The sequence below is a fragment of the Mytilus californianus genome, unplaced genomic scaffold, assembly GCF_021869535.1.
Source record: "Mytilus californianus isolate M0D057914Y unplaced genomic scaffold, xbMytCali1.0.p SCAF_10, whole genome shotgun sequence".
Taxonomy (NCBI): domain Eukaryota; kingdom Metazoa; phylum Mollusca; class Bivalvia; order Mytilida; family Mytilidae; genus Mytilus; species Mytilus californianus.
In genome coordinates this window covers 7,145,307-7,168,222 of record NW_026262582.1, presented here as the reverse complement: position 1 = coordinate 7,168,222, position 22,916 = coordinate 7,145,307, and the positions used below count along the sequence as shown (strand labels likewise).

General features: G+C 30.8%; 1 protein-coding gene across 9 annotated transcripts in view; it reads left to right on the top strand.

The window, feature by feature from the left end:
• LOC127717539 (titin homolog) overlaps positions 1-22,916 on the top strand; it is a 107,577-nt gene that overhangs the window by 61,691 nt on the left and 22,970 nt on the right. For all 9 annotated transcript variants that reach the window (XM_052223219.1, XM_052223217.1, XM_052223215.1 and 6 more), the window contains 6 exons: positions 11,632-11,772; positions 12,606-12,752; positions 13,501-13,584; positions 14,270-14,370; positions 18,668-18,769; positions 21,689-22,815. In XM_052223219.1, the coding sequence (XP_052079179.1) occupies positions 11,632-11,772; positions 12,606-12,752; positions 13,501-13,584; positions 14,270-14,370; positions 18,668-18,769; positions 21,689-22,815 (1,702 nt within the window). The remainder of the gene's footprint in view (positions 1-11,631; positions 11,773-12,605; positions 12,753-13,500; positions 13,585-14,269; positions 14,371-18,667; positions 18,770-21,688; positions 22,816-22,916) is intronic.

The window sequence follows — 22,916 nt, the reverse complement described above, 5'->3', positions numbered from 1 at the left end:
GACAATCTATGAACAAAACTGTAGTAGCCTTCTAGCAGGCATCTCAGGTTCACATTTTGCAGAATCCATTAGGCCAAATTTGATATGAAATTGTTGTCCTGAACCTCTGATTATATGCATCCCTTTTGGTCCAATAGATGTTGGCATGTGTTTGCAGTTGAAAGTCTTTACTGATAGTCTAACAGATGCCAAACAAATCTATCATCCTTTTTGGTCATGTACTTACAGTCTTTACTTATATAGGCAAAAAAAATCTTAATTCATAAGTACAAAAATTAAGCATTAATGATTAGGCTTGAGTCACCTGCCTTTTGAAGTCAGCTTGTAAACCTGAATAAGAATCTGTATTTGGGTAATTTAAAGTTAGAATATATATATATATATATATATATATATATTTCTCTAATTCTTCGTCAATTTATCCCTTTCTGCACCCATTGTATAAAAAAAATTTAATCAACGTGTGGTTCGTTTGATCTCAGTTCTTCATTGGTTAAAATCCGATTATGACGTGGAATTTTCTTGCTTTCCTCTGAATTTCCTATTGTGACGGCATGAAAAAAGGCGACCATGCCTGATGACGTCACATAGAAAGAGCACATCTTTTTGCAGATCATTCGAAAAGAAGGAATAAATTTGCCTGCGTATTGTTTGAAAATCATTTGAGAAACAGATTCCACCACCAAATCTCGTGTAATACGATATTTATCCACTCTCGACAGTTAAATTTTAAATTCGAAAATTTAACTGTCTCGAGTGGATAAATATCGTAGCACACTCGATGCAGTGGTAGAATATATATTATATGTTATATACGTTATCTATGCTGTTGTGATAAGGAGATCAGATACCAAAGGGGCAATCATAAACAATAAATGTAGTTTATACTGGGTTGCCTATAATTGCTTACATCCACTTCATTTTAACTTTGGTTGATAGTTGTCTCATCAGCAATCATACCACATATCCTTATTTTTATAAAGAACATACAACATCTTATTTTTATGAAGAACATACAACATCTCCTTGTTTTTATAAAGAACATACAACATCTCCTTATTTTTATAAAAGAACATACAACATCTCCTTATTTTTATAAAGAACATACACATCTCCTTATTTTTAAAAAGAACATACAACATCTCCTTATTTTTATAAAAGAACATACAACATCTCCTTATTTTTATAAAGAACATACAACATCTCCTTATTCTTAAAAAGAACATCCAACATCTCCTTATTCTTAAAAAGAACATCCAACATCTCCTTATTCTTAAAAAGAACATCCAACATCTCCTTATTCTTAAAAAGAACATGCAACATCTCCTTATTCTTAAAAAGAACATCCAACATCTCCTTATTCTTAAAAAGAACATGCAACATCTCCTTATTCTTTAAAAGAAATTCAACATCTCCTTATTTTTATAAAGAACATACAACATCTCCTTATTTTTATAAAGAACATAAACATCTCCTTATTTTTATAAAAGAACATACAATATCTCCTTATTTTTATATAAAGAACATACCACATCATTGTAGAGAGTACAAACAAATACATACAAAACAACAGTTCACCAACATTATAAGAAATCATGTGACCAAGAAACCTGAAGATTGAGTAAAAGGAACACCACCAAAATCCAAGGTGACATCTCTCTATAAACAAGTCCTGCTTATCATTTGTTAAATTGCTGTTTAGATCAAATGTAATGTAATATGTTTCAATAATGATTAAAATAAACTTAAAAATTGTTAAAAAAGAAGATTTTAATTTGAAATAATTTGTGTAAAACAAACTTTAATCTCCCAGGTATATTGCCTTGTCAATGCAGAATGGATTTTAAGGTTGATATATCAGAAGTGTGTTATTATGCTTATTAGGTATAATTACTATTTCAACTATTCCTTTGTGGTTAAAGAAGGAGAAGACAGATTAAATCATTCCCATGACTAACATTTACATCAATCTGTCTGAGGTTATAATGGAATGCACCTTGTTATCATGATTTATTGTTATTTTGTCTGGTGGGAAATTCTATATTAACTCTTCATCAATGCAGTTTATGGACATGTAGCACTTAAAAGATCATTTTCAAAGTTTTTGGTTTGTTTTTGATTTTGTATTTTGTTTTTTGTCTGGTGGGAAATTCTATATTTACTTTTCATGAATGCAATTTATGGAAATTTAGTGAAATATCATTTTCAGAGTTTCTTAGTTTTTTTTTAGTTTTTTGCCTGAATTAAAATAGGAGTATATTTTTTAAAAGTAATTTCATTTTGGAAAAGAGGACCAAACCTATTTTGAAACTTCAACAAAAAATTTTTTTTTAAATTTAAAAAATCGGGCATGAAAGTAAAATATTTTGAAAGACCAGAAAAAGACAATAGAATCTAATAGTACTTGAATTGGCCTATATATTTCATTTAAGGGCATACGATACAGTAGCAGGGGCAGATAATAACGTTTTCAAAACTTTTCGTGTTGTTTTCGCGACGTTGGTAATCAGAACGTTGTAATTTCGCGATGTTTCTAATAAGAACGATTACATTTGGCGACGTCGCTTCAGATGTATTCACATTTGCGGAAAATCCACTGACGTCAAAATCGGCCAAATCACGAGAATTGTTATATTTATTCATTAATAAGGAAGTCAACAATATTAACTTCGAATTGGAAAAAAAATCAAATCCACATTCTTATTTTTGTATGTCTGTTGTTTCATATAGGAAATGAATACGAGATATGTAAAACATAAGATGTCGATGAGAGAGAACCCCAACTACACAAATAAAAACAATAAGTAATGTATATAGTAACTTTACCATTTGGCAAACTCTAAATCGTAATTAGAATTGTACGGATAAACAGAGACTATCAACAAAATGACAAAAAACGTAATAAATAATGACAGCGCATCATACTGTTCCTGACTTTGGAAAGGTACATTAAAGAGTTTAACGGCATTTTTTAGAATTTAACCCAGTGGAATATATATGTGTATGAAGAAACTGTCAGTTAAATGACACAGTTATAAGCCCCGTATTACAGACCAAAAAACAAAAACGCACCCGTTGATGTGCTAAGCATATCCCCATATGAGAGAGTAAAATCGGCACACAGGAATTAGGTATTTGACAGACCAGAGTTGCAACTCATTGATGTTCAGTTTCTGACCAAATACGAAGTCTTTTTGTAATGTAATTTCTCAGATAAGAAACAAAATATTTGTTAGACCGGACAAACAATGTGGTTGCACTCACTCCTAGATTGAAGGTATAATACAGACAAGTAATTCAATGATTATATGTACCGTAATAAAAAAAATATCCTGAAGACAAGCTTCGGTAACTAATCTATTGATACAGAATCATTAAATTTCATGCTCTAATATCGACTGCTGTACTTCCTATGACATGTTATACTACACTGTAATCAGGTAATGGACTAAGCTAAGCTAACCCGATTTAATGTGGGTATGATTTTGTGTTCATGTATGTAATGCCTATAGAGTAGGTCGTTAGTTTTCTTGTTTGATTATTTCACATTTTCATGTCGGGGCTTTTTAAAGCTGGCTTTTTCTTTTTCTTTTTTTTTTTGTGTTGAAGGCTGTAGGGTGACCTTTAATAGCGTTTATCTTCGTCATTTGAACTATGGTTGATAGTTGTCTCTTAATTTTGCAATCATACCAAATGCCCTTATTTTTTATATTATCCCCCTTACTTTATAATTGTTGCACATTTTGTCATGTCGGGGCTTTTGAATAATTAAAACTATGCTAAAGCTGTGTTGTCTATATGAATTTTATGACTAATGTCGGACAGAGATGCAAATTATTTTTTTTATTAGATGTATCTGGTTTTTTTTCCGAACATTTCTTTTCTAAAAGTAATTTACTAGAATACTTTTTCTATCCAAGTTTCGTAACAATTCATAAAGGTTTGGCAAATATTCTATGCTATTTTACGAGTAACCAGCTTTATTAATTTTCATGATTAATATCATTGCTTTCAAAAAAAAAAACCTTGGCTCTACCACTGAAATTGACAACGTAGTAGTGAACGGCGGGAAAGATTTCACGACGTTGTAGCGAATAAAACTTATTTCAACGTAGTTTGGCGCCTTATTGGCAAACGTCCCGTTTGCCATTAAAAACTTAGGTTTATTGCTTTTATTGAAAAAACAAGCACATGGACCCCCAGTTTTTTCTTTTGCAATCTATCAAGTTCTGTTTCAAGAACGCTCCGCCAAAATTTTAAGAAAAAATCAACGATAGAATTTTTTCTGCACTTCTGTGTAGACACAAAAATATTTTCAACTTCTTTATTTCACTTGTATTAAAAGAATTCCGGATATAATTATTCATTTCAACCGTTATCTTGTTACAGCATGCTGATGCCATGGATCAAGGGAACATTATACAAAAAACCCGGTTAAATTATGACTGCTCGTTCAAAAGTATTGGTACTTTCCTTAAAAGTCCTTTTTCATGAAATTTCAGGGTTTTTCCTTCAAATATGCAAATTTCAAACCAAATTATCTCAAAAAGTAAGTCATGAAGGTATATTTTTCTTTGCATATTTCAAAAGAACACATCGAAATTGACCTTCTACCAAAATTTCAAGAAAAAATCAACGAGGGATCTCTACTGTATCGTATGCCCTTAAAAAGATTCCATTTTTTAAAGAAGCAGTATTTTTGGTTATGTGAGTTAATACATTAAATGATTTATTTACATTTCAACTTGTAAGATCATTTCAAATGTTTACAGTAAATCTGTTTAACTGAGTTCACGAGGGTTTACATGTATATTCAGAAATGTTTTCATAAAAAATTCTTTTATGAATACTGACAGTATGTGGTCCAAAGTTTAGGGTAGTGAGTTGTAAAATTTAATATTTGTCAACTATCAATTTTAAATTCAATTTCTCTTTTGAACGAGATTTATCAGGCTTAAGATTGTTAAATATTAGATAAGATGACACCTTAATATTTCCATTTTAAGCAAATACACTACACTCTTCACACTTAGCATAAATTTATGATGGCTTGTTATATTAATTTATTACGGCCAAACATTAGTTTGACAATTTATTATGGATAGACGTTACATTCATGATTTAAGACAGAGTTGGTTTGAAGGTAGGATCATTGCACTGTTTACTTATTCCAAAGGTCCGATGATAATTCATTTTCTTCAAAGGTCTAGGTCCGATGATAAGTCATTTTCTTCGAAGGTCTATAGATCCAATGATAATTTATTTTCTTCGAAGGTCTATAGGTCCGATGATAATTCATTTTCTTCGAAGGTCTATAGATCCGATGATAATTTATTTTCTTCAAAGGTCTATAGGTCCGATGATAATCCATTTTCTTCGAAGGTCTATAGATCCTGATGTCAGTGATGATAATTCATTTTCTTCAAAGGTCTTTAGATCTGATGATATTCATTTTCTTCGTGACCTGTATCTGTATTAGATTTCAGATAACTGTGTCACTGAGTCAACACTATTTAAAAATTCCATGGACTAATTTTATTTCTTCCTTTTGAATGACTTGCAAAATGAAATTATTGAGACAGTGACATAAACAGATTGCTTTAATAGCAGTTGACTGCATTCTAAAGTTTTGAACATATATGCATCCATGAAAAGGATCTAGTAGAGGAAGCAAACATAAAAAGATTTCTGTAACAATCATACTGCCTTAAATGCTTTCCCTTTACAGGACACTGGAGTTTATTGAAGGTTTTGTTTGGGGAGGGGTCTTATTGCTCACTCTGAAGATTTTTGTTTAAAATAGAGTTTTGTGGATTGGTTTTTGTCTGTTAATCTTCATTTGACATGGGTTTGGTCAACTTTGAAAAAGCAAGTCCCTAATTTTTTATGGATTTTTTTTTTGGGGGGGGGGGGGGGGGGGGATGTTGCTCAATTTTAAGATTTCTGTTTAGTGTTTTGTGGTGTGTTGCATAATTTTTTTATGGATTATTTTTTTTTTGGGGGGGGGGGGGGATGTTGCTCAATTTTAAGATTTCTGTTTAGTGTTTTGTGGTGTGTTGCATATTTTTGTTTGTTCATCTTCATGTTATACTTTGGCTTGGGCTACTTTAAAAAAAAATTGTTTTATCATAATAAAAGAAGGTATTTTATCTATCCCAATAATCATCTTGTCCTAGATTACCCAGAAGCAGTGACACCTTATACAATATTTGAAAGTTGTCATTTGTTACAGGTAATTACAATAAGCAATATACATCACTTAGGTTTGCTAGCCTTTGATGTTCTTTGATGTGTTGCATGTTTGCAGGTGAGAGTGTGATGTACACTTTAAACAATGAAAAAATGCATGTTATTATAGGAGGGGGCTCCTTGAAGGGGAGATACAATATTCTACCTTAATTACAGGTTGACAGAGTCTGTCATCAATTCTTGCAGCTGTTTAGACTAATTGTTTCCACCAATTTTTGAGTTGGAGGATAGGAAGTGGTCTTCTCAGATAAATATCATCATTGAAATGATTAAGATTTCAAATGATAATGTCAGAGCTAGGGATTGGCCATTTGCTTCAGGAGGGGCATTTTATTTATTGGTTGTTTAATTTTGCCTCCCAAACATTTGTCGAAAAGAATAATTTATCAGTCAGATTCTGGTGGGTGTTCTGAAGAAAATAAAAGGATTGACATTTATAATGTTATTGAAGATTTTTAAAGTTTAATAGTCTTTTGTGGTGAAATATTTGTGGTTTTTAGCTCTTCCTTTTGATTTTATTTTAAGCCTTTAATAACCTGAATATTTATAATGTCCTTTAACTTCAAGGTCTCTTTGATTTTTCGTTCATGTTTTAAAATTCACCTCAAAAGATTGCATTCGCATTAAATATTAAAATAAACATGAAAATAAGTTAAAACCTGGTTTAGTTTAGAACTTTGATGTTAGCTATAATGTTTTTTTTTAGAAAAGCAAAACAGGAAATCTTGAGTAAAATGTAGTCTTATGGATTAAAAAAAGATTGCTCAAACCTGCATCAGTTAGTAAAGGGAACAGGTAGACAATATTTTTTGTCATTTATCCCTGAGGAAGGATGTTTAAGGACCATGTCGTTAGGGTGTTCTTCTGTCTGTATGATTTTCCTTTAAAAATCAAAACTTACCTAGGGGATATTTTCTCTTTTTTTTTTTATCATAAACATGTATGAAATAAGGGGAAAATAGACCCCTCGTAAAGCTTTATGTAAATTAAAGAAACCTGCCATAAAGGAGTAAGTTCGGTATGGGCCATATTTGGCCCCGATTATAAAGTTCAATGTTACAAGATAAAAAATGTTTACATCCAAAATAGGCCAAGATAAGAGATTTTGGCGAAATTTTACAAAATCGACAGGATTTCAACCAAATTTAGGACCAGGAAACATAGCTAGAGCGCAGGCGTTGACAAACTAAATATTCAATTTAGACATTAAAGATGTCTTTACAAACATTATATTAAAAGATCTTTTTTGTCAACGTAATGTGCGCTTTATGTTTCCTGTCCAATAATCAATGGACATTTACCATTTTCATTGATTTTTTTGTGGAAAATCAAAATGAGTCCTCATAATTTGTGACATCATGAATAAAACGCAGGAATGTAAATTTTCCACAAAAAGGCTTGTTTCCTATCTAGTCACTGTATTAGCTTATTTAGCTATGATTCATTGTGATATTGGTCAATAAATCCTAATTTGAAATTTAAGCTAAAAAAGGGGGCCATTTTGGGGCCTTATTGAACCTACTCCTTTCTATGCTTTATTGAATACTGTAGTCACAATAATCAGACAAAGTTTTATGGGAAATAAATGCGGGTAGAAAATAGTAATGACAATTGAACAGAGCTGTAATAAAATCTTTTATATATACATTACAAGAGATAACAGGAATCAACAAAATTACTGCATAATACATACAATGAGGTGGAGAGGAGGGAAGTGGATCGTAACCCTTGGCTAGCGAAGATGAGTACATACAATGACCCAAACAACATAGTACATACAATGACCCAAAACAGCATAGTACATACAAGACCCAAACAGCATAGTACATACAATGACCCAAACAGCATAGTACATACAAGACCCAAACAGCATAGTACATACAAGACCCAAACAACCACCAACACTCAACCAGTTTAATGCTCTAACAAACTTCCCCCTTTCCCTATTTAGACTATTATGTCACAATCTTAAAAAATGAGAACACTATACTAGAAAATATGCACAGTCATGACAGTGCACATGCTAATTTTTGGGAGTTAAATTTCCCTACAACATATTGTACAGGACATGCATTTGTGATTCATCAATTGTCAGTTGTCAATTAAAATCACAATAATAAATAGTCATGCATTGAAAATTTAAGATATGTCATTTATTCAATGTTTTTTACTCAAATTGTTTGTAAGATTATTGTAAGATGATTTGAAAATGTATTAAGATCATGCAATTGTTGAAATCTAGACTAGAAGATGAACAAAGAATTAATTGTTACAGGCAATGATCAGAAAACAAACATGGCCATTTGATCATCCATTTGTTTAATATTTTGGATACTAATGTATATGTTACGCTCTTGACCTAATTCATAAACATGTTTAGAAATGATCAGAATTAATTAACAGGAATGTAATATAAATGCTGACAATCAGATTAAGAGATGAACAATTGACGAAATCTCATAGTAAACAATCGGTATACTGAAGCGGTCACCGAATCAAAGTTCAGTTGTGATACACGATGATATATCTATGATCCACCCCTGAAGCTATCTGTGTAGATCTTGTAATAAGATACCCTTTAACAAATATGTATGTTTTGAAAGATATTTTTTTGTAGATCTATATCTTTTTTATTGTTTTCTTGTATGAAAAAATGTATGATGACATTGGAGTAAAAAATTTAGCTCCTAAGGGCATTTGATGAAGGTATTTGTATTGGACACTTGAAGAAGTATAATAAAAATGTATATTGTTCTGTGGAATGTTCATCTATATTCTGATATAAACAATGAAAATTAGGTCAACCAGCCGACTCCCTCTTTCATTTTTTAATTTGCTCTCACTCCAAAGTCCTGGCCAATCATCCTGTTTTGAATCTCCATTCTCTCTTAATTTGTTCTGGTGTCCGCCAAGAATTCTGTTTTCCTTTTCTCTATTAATTTGTTCTGGTCTTTGCCTGATCCTCTCGCTCTTAACTTGTTCTGGTCTCCGCCAATAGAAAACACTGTTTTAAGATTAAGTGAATATGTACTGGTAATTATTTCTGGATTGAAAGACAGATGACTTGACTTTGGTCGTTCCATCATATCATGTCAAATGGAGTCGGGAAGACTTGTATATATACTGTAAAAATATCAGCTGATTTGAGAATTTCACTTCAAGGATACATGACAAACAATTCAAATTATTAATTAGCAAATCATTGGAAGAAAAATAAGTTCAAGTTGGTTTGCAATGTACTCACTTGAACATAGATAATATCATATTTTTATTTAAATAAACTTAGTAGGCCAAGACACAAATATAAAATTAAATCTTAAAGAAAAAACTCATAAATTAATTTCAAAATTTCTCGTGATATTTATAATGTTTTCTTATACTTATTTGCTATCTTTCAAATAATCCTAAATAGTTTTTGAGGAAAACGACCCCCACCTCTGATATTAGACACCTTTATAATACTAACTTATTACCTGTAATCTAAAGTCCATAGACAATTTGTATGAGCTGTCATTTTACTTGTCAACAGTGTTGTAATAGAGGGTTGTATAACCTAGAATTAATATCATTTTAGGGAATCCTATATCCTTATGTATGTATATATATAGATCACTTGGATAGATCTCATGTGAACTTAAGAAAATTCTACTCCCAATTTTTTAAATAATCATTTTAGGATATATGATAAATAAGATAAAATATATAATTTAGGAGGTTCACATATTTAGTTCAATGGGTATAAACAGCAAATTAAAAATATGATTTTAATGAAAATGTGGATACATTTATGTCTTGTTTCAATTTTCATGGTTTTAGAAAAATTTAGTACTTCATATGGGTACTTAGATACAGGGTTTCACAATTTACTCCTAACAAAAGTAATCAAAAAGTTGTTTTTCAGTTCCACTATTTAAATTTGTGGTTTCCTCCTACCCATGAAAATGGATATCCCACGAGTATTAACGAAGCCACAGTATATATATTTGACATATATTTTTGCAATGTTTGCTTGAACTTAAATACTCCTAGAATAAATTTTCAATTGTCCGAAATAAATTTAAGCTGTAATTTTGCCGAAAGAAACAATAAATCCAGAAGCTGTGTATTTAAACGATTTAGTTAGTTGTGTAACGTCAGCAGTTAGTAACGGGTTTTGTTAAGTCATTTACAAATATTGTTACGCCCCGAGTATAATTGGTAAATATTGACTTTCACTGATTTGTTACATTTAGCTTAAGAGTTATTGGCCTTTTCAAAACGTTTTGATGACTTGAAATGAATAGTGTTAAATGTTTGCATTTGTGATTATTCGTTATAAAAGTATCCTATTGAATAAAAACTAAAGCTGTTTTTTACCATTTTACACATGGTTATGAAAATAACACTATGTCAAGTGTAAGACGGGCGAATAATGTACCTTGAAATACTCGGGTATTTTAAACTGTTGTTACAGGGTTTACATAGGGGGAGGTGTTCTGTTTGTTAGTGTCTTAAGGTGGTACCCAACACCTTGACTTATATCAATTTGGCTCGTTTAATTTTCATAAAATTTTGACAAAATGTTTACTTTGACCCTTTGACAAAAATATAAAAATTTCAAAAAATTTGAACCAACCACTTTATCAGAAAAATTTCGTTGGTTATATAGCAGTTTGACAAACACTAATTTTGATCATTGAGAAGCTTAATATTTCCTAAACAATACAACGTGATTAAAACGTCTAGCTCATTTTTACAGAGTTATCTCCCTGTAGTGTTAGGTACCACCTTAATGTTATTATACTGGCTGCCAAGTGTTAGTTAAGTGGTGATACCTTCTAAATACTTGGAATTTTAGAACTGTTATTCATAATGCACTGTGTTCCCTTTTGGAAGTTTATTTTGCTCACATTTTCAGGACATAAGGTTTTATGACATTCGAGTACTGTGTTGCAAAATTTGAAGCTTGGGAAGAGACACAATACAATCTCAAATAAAAGAAAAACCTGTATAAATAATGAGTCTTTGAGTTTAACTAATATAAAAATGTTTAATTTGTTGCTCTAGACAATTCTGTTTTATATCTTTAGCAGAAGAATGTTGCCCTTATCAAAATGTTGAGATTTCTTTTTACATGTATTCAATTTCAATCAGAGTTTCTCAGTTCTGGTGAATTGTTTTGGATTAGGGGTAAATATATAGATAATTTTTTAATGCTTTTCTTACTTTTTTGAGGCACATGAGAGTAAAATTTTGTCCCCTCTGATATTTTTATCTCCCTGGGAAACTGTCAGAAATGTAATTTATTCTTGTAGCCACTGATTCTGCAAATGAAAATAAATGCGACCAACTATTAAATGTCCAAGACCAATGGAAATTTATATTTAAATTATCTATTTTCAGGTTTTGATCCAGTGATTCCAGCTCCGATACAGTTTGGTCCATCAGTGAAACCTCCTCTAAACAAAGATATAAATAGCAATCATAATGAAGGTGGAAGAGGAAGTCATGAAGAAAAAGAAAGCTCCACAAAAGGGGTTTCAGGTATGTTGTTACAACAATGTTTAATCAAAGGCATTTGTTATAAGCAGTAATTAGCCGGTTTGAAAGCATACAGTTAAACTCAATCCAACACTTCTTCTGAGACCATACTACTGATGCACAAAAATCTGATTTGAAAAAAAATTTAACCAGATTTGTTTTCATTACCAGATCAAGTTTTAACCCAACTTTAAAAAAATGTATCTTGATCTTAAATTGTTATTCAGTCATAAAGTTGAAATTTCTAGAGGTGCAAAAATATGCTTAACAAAATTATTTTGTTAAACAAAACTAATGCCTTAATGTTATGAACCTGAAATGGTTCCAGTAAGAACTTCCTCTTTAGAATTTCTTAAAACTATTATTGAAGGACACTAAACAGGATGAATAATGTTTCTTTAATTTCAATTTCGTTATTATAATGGTAAAACGTTTAAAAGTGTTATTTTATTAGGGAAACAGGGTGGAAAGTAAAACAAATTCTGAAATCATTCCTTGTTTTGTAACAATACCATGTAAAGTATTTGTTCTATATAAACACAATTTTTAAAATCAATTATGAAATGAGCTGTGTCTGATAGAAATCGACCTTATGCAAATGAATATCAATACATCTGTTAACTTATATGGGTTGAAAAAATCCCTACACTAAGTCTGAAACTGTTTGAAAATTGAGTTGATATAAAAACCCTACAAAACAGACTAAAATTAATCTTTTATTTCGTATTTGAATGTTCCAAAATCAATTTTTATACATGTACATGTATATGTGCACTTGCATAAGGTTGATTTCTATCCGACGCAGCTTAAATATTAATGTGTATTATTCTTTGCAGATATATACAAGGAAGCGTTTGAGAATGCTAAAACTACAGAGGAAAAGAAGTTCCACGGACGTTTCGATTTGTTTAAATCAGAACTACAGAAATCGTTGGAGAATCTATTATCCAGCGGTGTAAATCACAGTTACAGCAATAATTCTTGTAAGGGATTTTTCTGTGTAGATTAAGATTATTTTGCATAGATATATTGTAGCAATACGTACACACCTGATCTCTATTTGTCTGCCATTACTGGACATCACAAAGGTTCCCAAAAAAATGTTGATGTCAGAATAGAAAATATCTGAGGCCTCAAAGGAAAAGTGATTGTTGTATGATGTCAATAGTTCAAGTGTCACAGATTCTTAGGTCAAATGTTGCAGATTCCCGAATAGTGATAAGGTCTATTAGATATGCAAGTTAAATTTTTTATAAGGTGAATGCTCAGTTAGTCTCCATTGGAGTTCAAGGAGCCTGAAAAGCTATTATGAATGAAAAGAGAGATGAACAAAGGGAGACAAAAGTTTAGAAAAGAATATTATATATTTAGCAGATTACTACAAATTAATTCAGAGACCACCTAGAATAATTCCAATAGATTCATAAAAATAACCTGGTCATTAAAAAACACCACATCTAAAATTTTTGTGAAATTTTGCAGTTGGATTACTGTTGCAGCGATTTTTCGTGGATGCAGATAAACAACGAAATTTAAAGATCAACAAAGTACAAATTTTCTATTGACATATATATGCAAACTTTTTTTAAAACACGTAATCAATCCTCCTTATATTATTAAATTTTTTGTTAATCCATGAAAATAATGAACCCACAGTAATTTTTGTTTTTGAATGAATTATTCCCAGACTGTTTTTTAATTGTTTTAGAGTGTTTTAATTTTATATTACAGATAGTGATGTTTTAGTGAATTACAGAGGGAAGCTCAAAGATCTCATCGTCAGTCTTTCTCAAAGATTAGAAATTGTTATAGAAAGTAAGTGTATTTATATTTTCTGCCTTTGTTTTTTGCATGGAATTATCTCCCCTTAAAGTTGATAGTTATTTGTCTCTCAGTAAGCAGGGAAGTATAAGAAATAAGATGTGGTATGATTGCCAATGAGATTTCTCTTTACCAGAGACTAAATGACATAGAAGTTAACAACTATAGGTCACTGTGCGGCCTTCAACAATGAGCAAAATCCATACTGCATAGTCAGCTATAAAAGGCCCCCAATTGATAAATGTAATCAATTAAAAAGAGAAAAATAACAGCCTGATTTATGTACAAAACAATGAAAGAAGCAAATAGGAAACAGCAACAAATGACAACCACTGAATTACAGGCTCCTGACTTGGGACAGGCACATACAGAATGTGGCAGGGTGAAACATGTTTGACGGGTGCCCAACCTTCCCCTAAGGTTCATTTGGAGGTTTCATAAGTCTTTGAAAGAGAAAAAATTGTGATAAAACATTAAGTCTATGTTATGTGACATTTTCATGTAGAACTGCCCTTGCCTTAAAACTGTTAAATATTTCCTTTGGAAGGCAAGCTTGAAAATAACAAAACTCTAAATCATAGAGGAAAGAAATTATAATAAAAAGGAAGTTTCACAGAGTTAAATTGAAATGAAGAAAATTTATGTTTTGGTAAAATGTGCTAACATCTTTTATTGACAGGTTTTGATAGTACTTCAGATGACCCTTTAGAAACCTCACAGAAAGTTCGTCAGCTGGTTTCCAGACTGGTTACTGAAAGTGTTGGTGAACCACTCGATCTGGTTTGTTTTTTCTTAAATTTGTTGAATTAAGAAACGAAGACATATACACAATTATAAAATTAAGTAGTCAATAAAATTCTAAAACCCTTGTCCCTCAGAACAGGCAATACATGGTCCAGAAGGCCTGACTTGAAATAGGCATAAAATGTGGTTGGGTTGAACCAGTTTTACAAGTACAAAAACATCCCTCTTCTAAACCATATGTCGAAAAACTAAAACACATAATAAAAAACTAAAATTTCATGTAAAATATCATTTAGATTTTGTAAATATTTGTTTATTCCGCTAAATCATTTGCTCTGCTACACTTGTGCCTTTTAAAATCATCTGTTGTCATCTATTGAACAATAAGATCTGTATTAAGTTAGGCCTGAGTATTGATGTATGGTTTATGGCTCATATTAATGTGTCATGGGAAGAGAAATGGATTTGAACTGCATTGATTGTTATTAAAGTGATCCTGATTTGAATACTGAGCAGACATGTATGAAAAAAGTGAAAAGGGAAAAATATTCATATATTTTTTATTATGAATGAATATAAAGTACATAACCGTGCAAAGTCATTTTGATTTATGATGATAAAATTTATATGTCAGCATAAGCATTTTGAGAAAGGTTACATTATTGGAAAATATAGACTAGTTGGTATACAAAAGATGTTTATGTTCAAATTTAAATTGCCTCCTTATTTTTTACGCAGCAATTTGATTTTGAAAGACTTCGCTATTTTGAGTCAAGTAAATTTTCATATGACATCTGACAGATAAATTATAAATACCTCTTTTGTTCATTTTTATTGGAATTGGGAAATTTACCATAAATAATCTGTAACAAATGAGTTTTCTTTGAAAGCATATATATAAATGTCAGAAATAATTCAGGTTCATTTGAAAGTTTTGAAAAATTATGAATTGAATCATTTAACATAGCATCATTCATGTGGCATTAGGTCTGAATTCCTATTAAAGATATAACTTGAAATAAGAACTGTAGTAATACTAAGACGATATGATACATTTATATTTGTTATTGGGACATATTCTTTTTATTTCTATCTGTCTGTATGTTTATGTGTCTATCTTGCTCTCTTTATTTCTAATATGGAGTTGGTTTTGCTCATTGTTGAAGACCATAGGTTGCTTACATCCATGTCATTTGGACTGTGAGTTGTGCCATTGGCAATCATACCATATCTCCTTATTTTTATATTGCTTAAAATGTAGTTGTAAAAAAAAATTGAAAAAAAAATTATGAATTTAATTAGAAAAACAGGGGTTGTTAAGCAAAAATATTTAATGCATTGCCTTGGAAAACCCCTTGGGCTAACAAATTAAGAAAAAGTTGAAAATGTGAGTTGCATTAAAAGAAAATTTTCTAGATCTTTTTTGTAGATCTATACTTTTTATAAAGCAAATTTTAGGCATTCCACATATTTTTAAATTAGTTTAAAGATGATCTTTTGATATTTTCAAGGACTTTTGGTATCTTTTGATTGTCAAACATTTTGTAGATTTAAATTTCTGTATATTTACATTGAAAACCTTTACAATATGAAATTAGTTTTGATGTTTCCGAGATAAAAACTAGGTTTGTAGGGTAAAGAAACAAAATCTCTCAAAAATGGGGCCAACTTTTTTAATTGTCATACCTTAATACGACCAGGATTACTGATGTGACGTCTTCAAATGTGAGAGTAGGTGAATCTCTTGACATTTCTACCACTGAGAGATTAATTAAATCTCTATTATAGTATCATACAGTCCTACACACTGATAAGAGATACAAATAAATAAGGGGCTTTAGTACTTTAATAACAATATCGTGTATGACTTGTTACCTTAGTTTTGATAACATGAATGGTACAAATTTTACTGCACCAGATGCACATTTTGACATTCATTCTCTTGAATGATGCCCTAGGGCAAAATATTTGAAAATTCAAAACTTATCGAAAAAATGAAGAGCTTTTAAATCAAAAATGACAAAAAGTATATACCTAAAGCTTGGTAAGATAACAGAGCTATACATGAGGGAGATTTATATTCCTTGATTCAAAACTTTTAGGAATCAGTAGATTTTGAAAATTGTTAATTGAAATAGACAAAAATGGCTATCTTTCCTCCTCCCTAAAGAAAAATCTTGAGAAAAATTAGTGTACCTTAGATTTTCAATTTTCAATATGTCAGAAGAGAACCTTTGAAATTCAGCTGTTACAGAAGATATTTGATATATTTGAATTTTCATAAAAGGCAGCTGTTGTCCAAAAAGCAAATTTGAACAGATTACAGACAATCTTTATGAAATAATAGTTTTGTGTAAATATCATTAAAGACACCTGTCCTAAAGCATGTTATTTTTTCATGATAAATTTTGCAATTTTTAAGTAGATTTGGTTATTCTTTTTTTCCAAATATTTGATATAGATATTTCGTTTGTTTTTCTATATATAAAGAATAGTAAGATAATTTTAAAATCATGACAAATTTTCAACTCAAAATGTTCTTTTTTACTTATTTATGACAAAACAATAAATAAAAAACAAATATGACAGACACCAACTAATGAAAACCACTGAATAAGTACAGGCTTCGACTTTGGATAAGCACTTGCAGAATGTGGCGGTGTTGAACATAGATATAAGAAGATGTGGTATGAGTGCCAATGAGACAACTCTCCATCCAAGTCAAAATTTATAAAAGTAAACCAATATTTGTATACGCTCAACCCTACCCTAACCTGGGACAGTTGTGTAGCAGCACAACATAAGAACAAATTGTAAAAATCAATTGGAAATGGCTTGACTCATCAGATTGGGTTGATATCTTAACATACCAAACCCATAATATTTTGCAGCTTAATATGCATGGAAAGTAATTTGGGAAAATTGCAAATTTGTTGCTTTCTCATCCGTGGTGAACATTTTCTTTATTAAGATTCATGAATAAATTTATGAAATATGAAATATAACATTAATAAAACATATGTATGTAGTATATATTAAAACTGACTTCATGCAAGAATTTTAATATTTCATGGTCCAGTGAGCATTTTCCATGGAGCCTGGGTGATCTGTGAACCTTATAATTATATCAGCTTATGTTAAGGTCTTAGAATTGAATAGATGGTTCATGGATTATAAAATCTTAAGTTTCAATTTCAAAAGAATATGTTTGTCATCATCAGCTATGGTAAAATTTTGTTTACAAATTTGAATTTTGTGAATGAAACTTATTCCTAAAGAATGCGCTCTATACACCCTAGGAGAAGTTTCAATTGCCACATGAAATCTCATACTGTTTTCATTCACTTTTTCAGAGTATTTATTTTTGAAACCTCAACTTGGGGGTAATTGATTTTAAACATTTTGAAAGGATAGTATAAAAACTGTTTTGACATGCTAAATTTTTTTTAATTTCATATTTTGTTAAAGAAAAAGAAAAAAAATTGATAATGACTGTCATTATTATAATAGCTCATTTAAAACTATGTCAAGGCCTTACACTGGGGGGAAATATTAAAACAAAAATTGAAATTGATATAAAGATAAGCATATCAAAACAGAATGAAAAGTTGCACTTAATAATATTGACTTTTTGCTGCGCAATGTCTAGGATTGTTGGTTTTGTCTATTGAATTGGTTCACATTTTGTCATTCAAGGGACTTTTTTATGCCCCACCTATGAGCAATATGTTTTTCCTTCTGTGCGTCCGTTCGTTCATCTGTCCCGCTTCAGGGTAAAGTTTTTGGTCAAGGTAGTTTTTGATGAAGTTGAAGTCCAATCAACTTGAAACTAATAGTACACATGTTCCCTATGATATGATCTTTCTAATTTTAATGCCAAATTAGAGTTTTGACCCCAATTTCACGGTCCACTGAACATAGAAAAATGATAGTGCAAGTGGGGCATCCATGTACTATGCCATGAATGCATTCTTGTTTTGCTCATTGTTGAAGGCTGTACAATGCCCTGTAGTTGTTTTCATCCTGGTCTGTTGGTCTTTTTCAACAGTTTTCTCATTTTTAATCATACCTTATATCCTTACTTTTATTTTACTAATATCAAAATTTACATGTTCATCCCTTCCGTTGTTCGGAGATGCTGACATTTGCATGTTCCGGCATTTTTCAATGAATAATGTTTTAATAAAAAGGTTTGTTCTGTGATTTCTTGTTGGTGTAGGGTATTCTATTAAAATTTGATATTTTTTGTTTTGCTGCACAGGGCTGTTCCAGAAATCAATATATATGAATATCAGATGATCACCATTGACAAAAATTATCTTTTATTTTGCAGGGCTCTGATGAAGCTGTTTCAGATCTATCCTCATTGTCAGACGAATCCTCTGATCCTGTCAAGTCTTTCGAAGATCAGCTAGCTCATGCTGTTGTTACTAAGGTTAGTATTGAATCCTGGGATAGATCATGCTGTTGTAACTAAGGTTAGACTTAAATCCTGGAATAGCTCATGCTGTTGCTACTAAGGTAAGTATTGAATCTTTGGTTAGCTTCTGCTATTGTTACTTAAAGGTAAGTATTGAATCCTGGGAAAGTATAACAGTTAAATGAACCCTTAGCTGATGCTGTGTTTAGGTAAGCAATATATAAATAAAATTCATAATTTAGTTGGAGTATGTTCAATGAACTAAGCAGACTGTTTAATGAACATTGCCTTGGCCCTATGACGAATAGAACTTTTTTATGTTTGCATGGTTGAAAATTCAAATTAAAAAAAATAATAATAAAATAGCTTACATTTAGTGATTTATATCATTATTTGATGGTTTACTGTGCATTCTATACAAATTGTAAACCAACTAGAGAAATGGAAATGATAAAAATCTGTAAATAATACAAATGATCATGATTTAAAATCCAGTTTGATTGATTGATTGATTGTTGGTTGCTTAACGTCCAGTGGCAAATATTTCATGCTAAACCAGTTTGAGGGATGTAAAAATTTATAAAAAAATAAATCTTGAAGTAGTTATGGAGAAAGTGTCCTTCTATTAAGGGTTTTTCAGCCCCTTATATTGCTGCCATTTTGATTGTCATGTAAGTGATATACTTCATTTAATTTGGAATCTCTAAAAATAGAACAATTGATATTGACATATCTATGATATGTCTCATTAAATCTTAAACTTTTAAATGTCTTAAAACATATAATGATTGAAAAGGTTTAAAAGTTTCCTTTGTATTAAAGCTCTTATTAATCTGTATTAAAATAGTTCAATCTTGTTTTAAGAACTTGATGTAAATATATAGATATTTAAGGTGAAAGTTTTTTCTTTGTTGAACTCGATGTTAATGAAGAGATGTAGGAACTGAATTATACACATGGAATTTTGAAAAGGAGATGCTTTTGCATTTGTCTTTGTGAATGGTGAAATTTCAATCTGAACAGTGAATTTGGATATTAGTGAAGTGGCCAAAATGTGCATACATTGCTTTATTGTGTGGTTTTCCAGCAGCCTTAAGGAGCCAATGGTTACCAATTCTTTCATACAGGTTGTAGTCTATTTAAAGTGATTCTCTTTATTATGTATCTTGGCAAATAATTTTACAGGAAAAGATGTTTTTGATAATTTTTAGATTTAATCACAGTTATTTTGTTTTTTCATTTTAAATTCCAACATCATTAAGATAGTGTGGGGGTATAAATAAAACATTAAATGTCCAAAAGGAATGATAAAATAAGATTGAACATTGTCTAAATCTACTCTACATTAATGTTTTTCATCATTCAAATATGTTTGTGAGTACATTTGTTTTAGGCTACTGCATGTTGGGTATTTACAATCTGTGACCATGAAAAAACTAAATTATATAACTTTAAAATGAAATATTATGTTTATTTCTACCATTTCAATGATAAAATTGATTTCAAGGCAAAAAATCAAGCTCATGTCCTTGTGTCTGATTCATTTGTCTTTTTCAACAATAAAATATATTTAAACCTAAGACTTATTGAAATACTTAATTTTTCAATAATACTGTATGTTAAATTATTCAATGCTAATCCATGTCAAATAGTATGTATCCCTATGTCAAATAGTATGTATCCCTTGCCTGCACAATTGGTATACAACTACTGTTCACCTGAATATTGACCTTTGTGTTTCTAAATTTATTTCAATAAGTGTGAAAAACATGGATGAATAGTTTTGTAGCAATAGAACAATAGTGTTAATTTACACAGTGTTAAAATGTGTCTGATCTTTATCCTTTTATGAGAAGATTATCATTATGACTGTGTCCTGCAGGCACACAGGGCATGACAATTTAATTTTAAGTGACTTGAATGCACATGACTATCTAGTTAAAAGTTAGTAATAATAAGTTCTGTAAGACAAAGTCCACTTGAGTGAAATTCATCTTATGTGCTGTTTTGGGGACAGGTGTACTTTGGAAATTCATTGTTAAAAGTGGAGCTCCTTTACTGTGCTACTGCTGTTTTTTTAAAGACAAGGTCTACTTTGATTAAATTTTTGTGAGATGTTCCTTAGACCTCACATTTTGTGTTGTTTTGGTCTACTTTTAGAATAACATAAATTGTTGTTGAAAATGGAGTTCATCTACTGTTGGATGGCAATGCTACCAATATAATACATTATACTTAAAAGTGGAATTCATCCTCTGTTTTATTTTTGGATGACAATGCTACCCATATAATACCTTATACTTCAAAGTTGATAGTTGCTGCTGTGACAAATTATAAGAAGATCTGCAAATTAAAATGAACAAAGCAATGACATCTTGTTCATAGTATCTGATATGAAAGAGTTTTGATATTTGGTAAACATCTAGATAATGAGAGACGTGACATTTTAAGTGATATACTGTTTAATGGGTTTTATTTACAATGTTCCATCTTGGATTTTTTTATCAGGTGAGTTTGACTTTTTGACGAAGTACAATTTTCAAGCATAGTATTTTTTCTCGGGTGAGTAAAGACAGCAATTGGTAGGAGCAATTGACTCATATCATATTCATAATATGTCATTCACTATGAAACCATTGCTAATTTAATATTTTTGCAAACCAAAGGAAACATTACTTTGTTAGCTATTTTATCGTTTAATTTTGTGATAAAAGTTTAAAAAAAAAAACAAACACACAGACATTATTTCTGTAATTATCAAAAATGTTCTTACAAATCAATCACTACGCACTTTAATTTTATTTTTATAAATTTCAGCAAATGAAAGCTTGCCAGTCCAAGGGAAATAACTCAAATATTTTAAAAGACAAATTTTCTTGTTCATTGTAAGGGAGTTAACTCAGGTTGATAAATTTTGATTTTATTCTATTTCAGGTGCTAGAAAATCATAGAAGAGATCATCATCTCGACTTTTGTCTTGATGAGTTAGATGGTCGCAAAGATGAAGTTGACCAGGCACGTAACTCTTCAATGTCTGAGGAGAAAAGTGACAATGAAAAACAGTTTGACAGTGAATCGATGCCTAGTGATAATGAAAAATGTGATACTGTTCATAGTAATTCCACTGCCAAAAGTCATGTGACTAATAATGGCAAAAGTCATGTGACTAATAATGTGAATCAAAAAATAACTCTGCAAGATAGTTCAATGCAGTGTGAACCTTATGAAAACCAAAAAGAAAGCAGTTTTCGTGAAAGGCCAAAATCAGTGAATGAAATGGTGCAATGTGAATTGTATGAAAACCAAAAAGACACTAAATTAAGGGAAAGACCAAAGTCTGTGAATGAAATGGTGCAATGTGAATTGTATGAAAGCGAAAAAGACAGAATAAAGCCAGAAAGGCCAAAATCTGTGAATGAAATTGTTCAATGTGATATACGAAGTGATGTAGATAGCCTAGGTCATAGTGATTTAGATAATGAAACTGATTTATGTGAATCAGAACAAATAGAAAAATGTGAATCTGTAAAAAGTTTCAGTAGCTCTAGTACAAATGTTGAAAATGAATTTGAAAAATTACGCAGTTTTGCTATGGACTTGTCCTCAAGGAGTCAACCTCAGGTTCGTCAAGTGGAGGAGTATTTGGATGAATTGCCAATGGAGGAAGAAAAAGTTGATAGAACAGAAGGACAACAAGAATTTTCATCAAGATATGACACTTATGATCGTGTTCATGATGATACTCGTATTTCACTGCCAAGTCTTGACGATTACGATTACGAGTACGGGACGAGTGAAGTTGATCCTGATTTATTATCAATGAATCTTGCTCCTATAATTGAGGAAGATGAAGAGGAGGCTGAGGATGAGGATGATGACGATGATGAAAAAGAAAATAAAGGTCAAGGACAAAACTGGAAAGGCAACTGGATTTTTAAAAGTCCAGCTGGAATAACTCCATACAAAAATGTTGGTCAGACTAAAAAAGTTGAAGGACTATCACAAGTGTATATGACCATTCCTCAACCGAAAGAACATATGTCACCAAGAATAGGTCAAAGGTCAGTTTAAATCAAGGCACACATATAAGGCAATTCACATAAAATTCAATCTTTTGTGGTGAATTTTAACCTTTAACATGGTAAATACTGAAACATGTTGG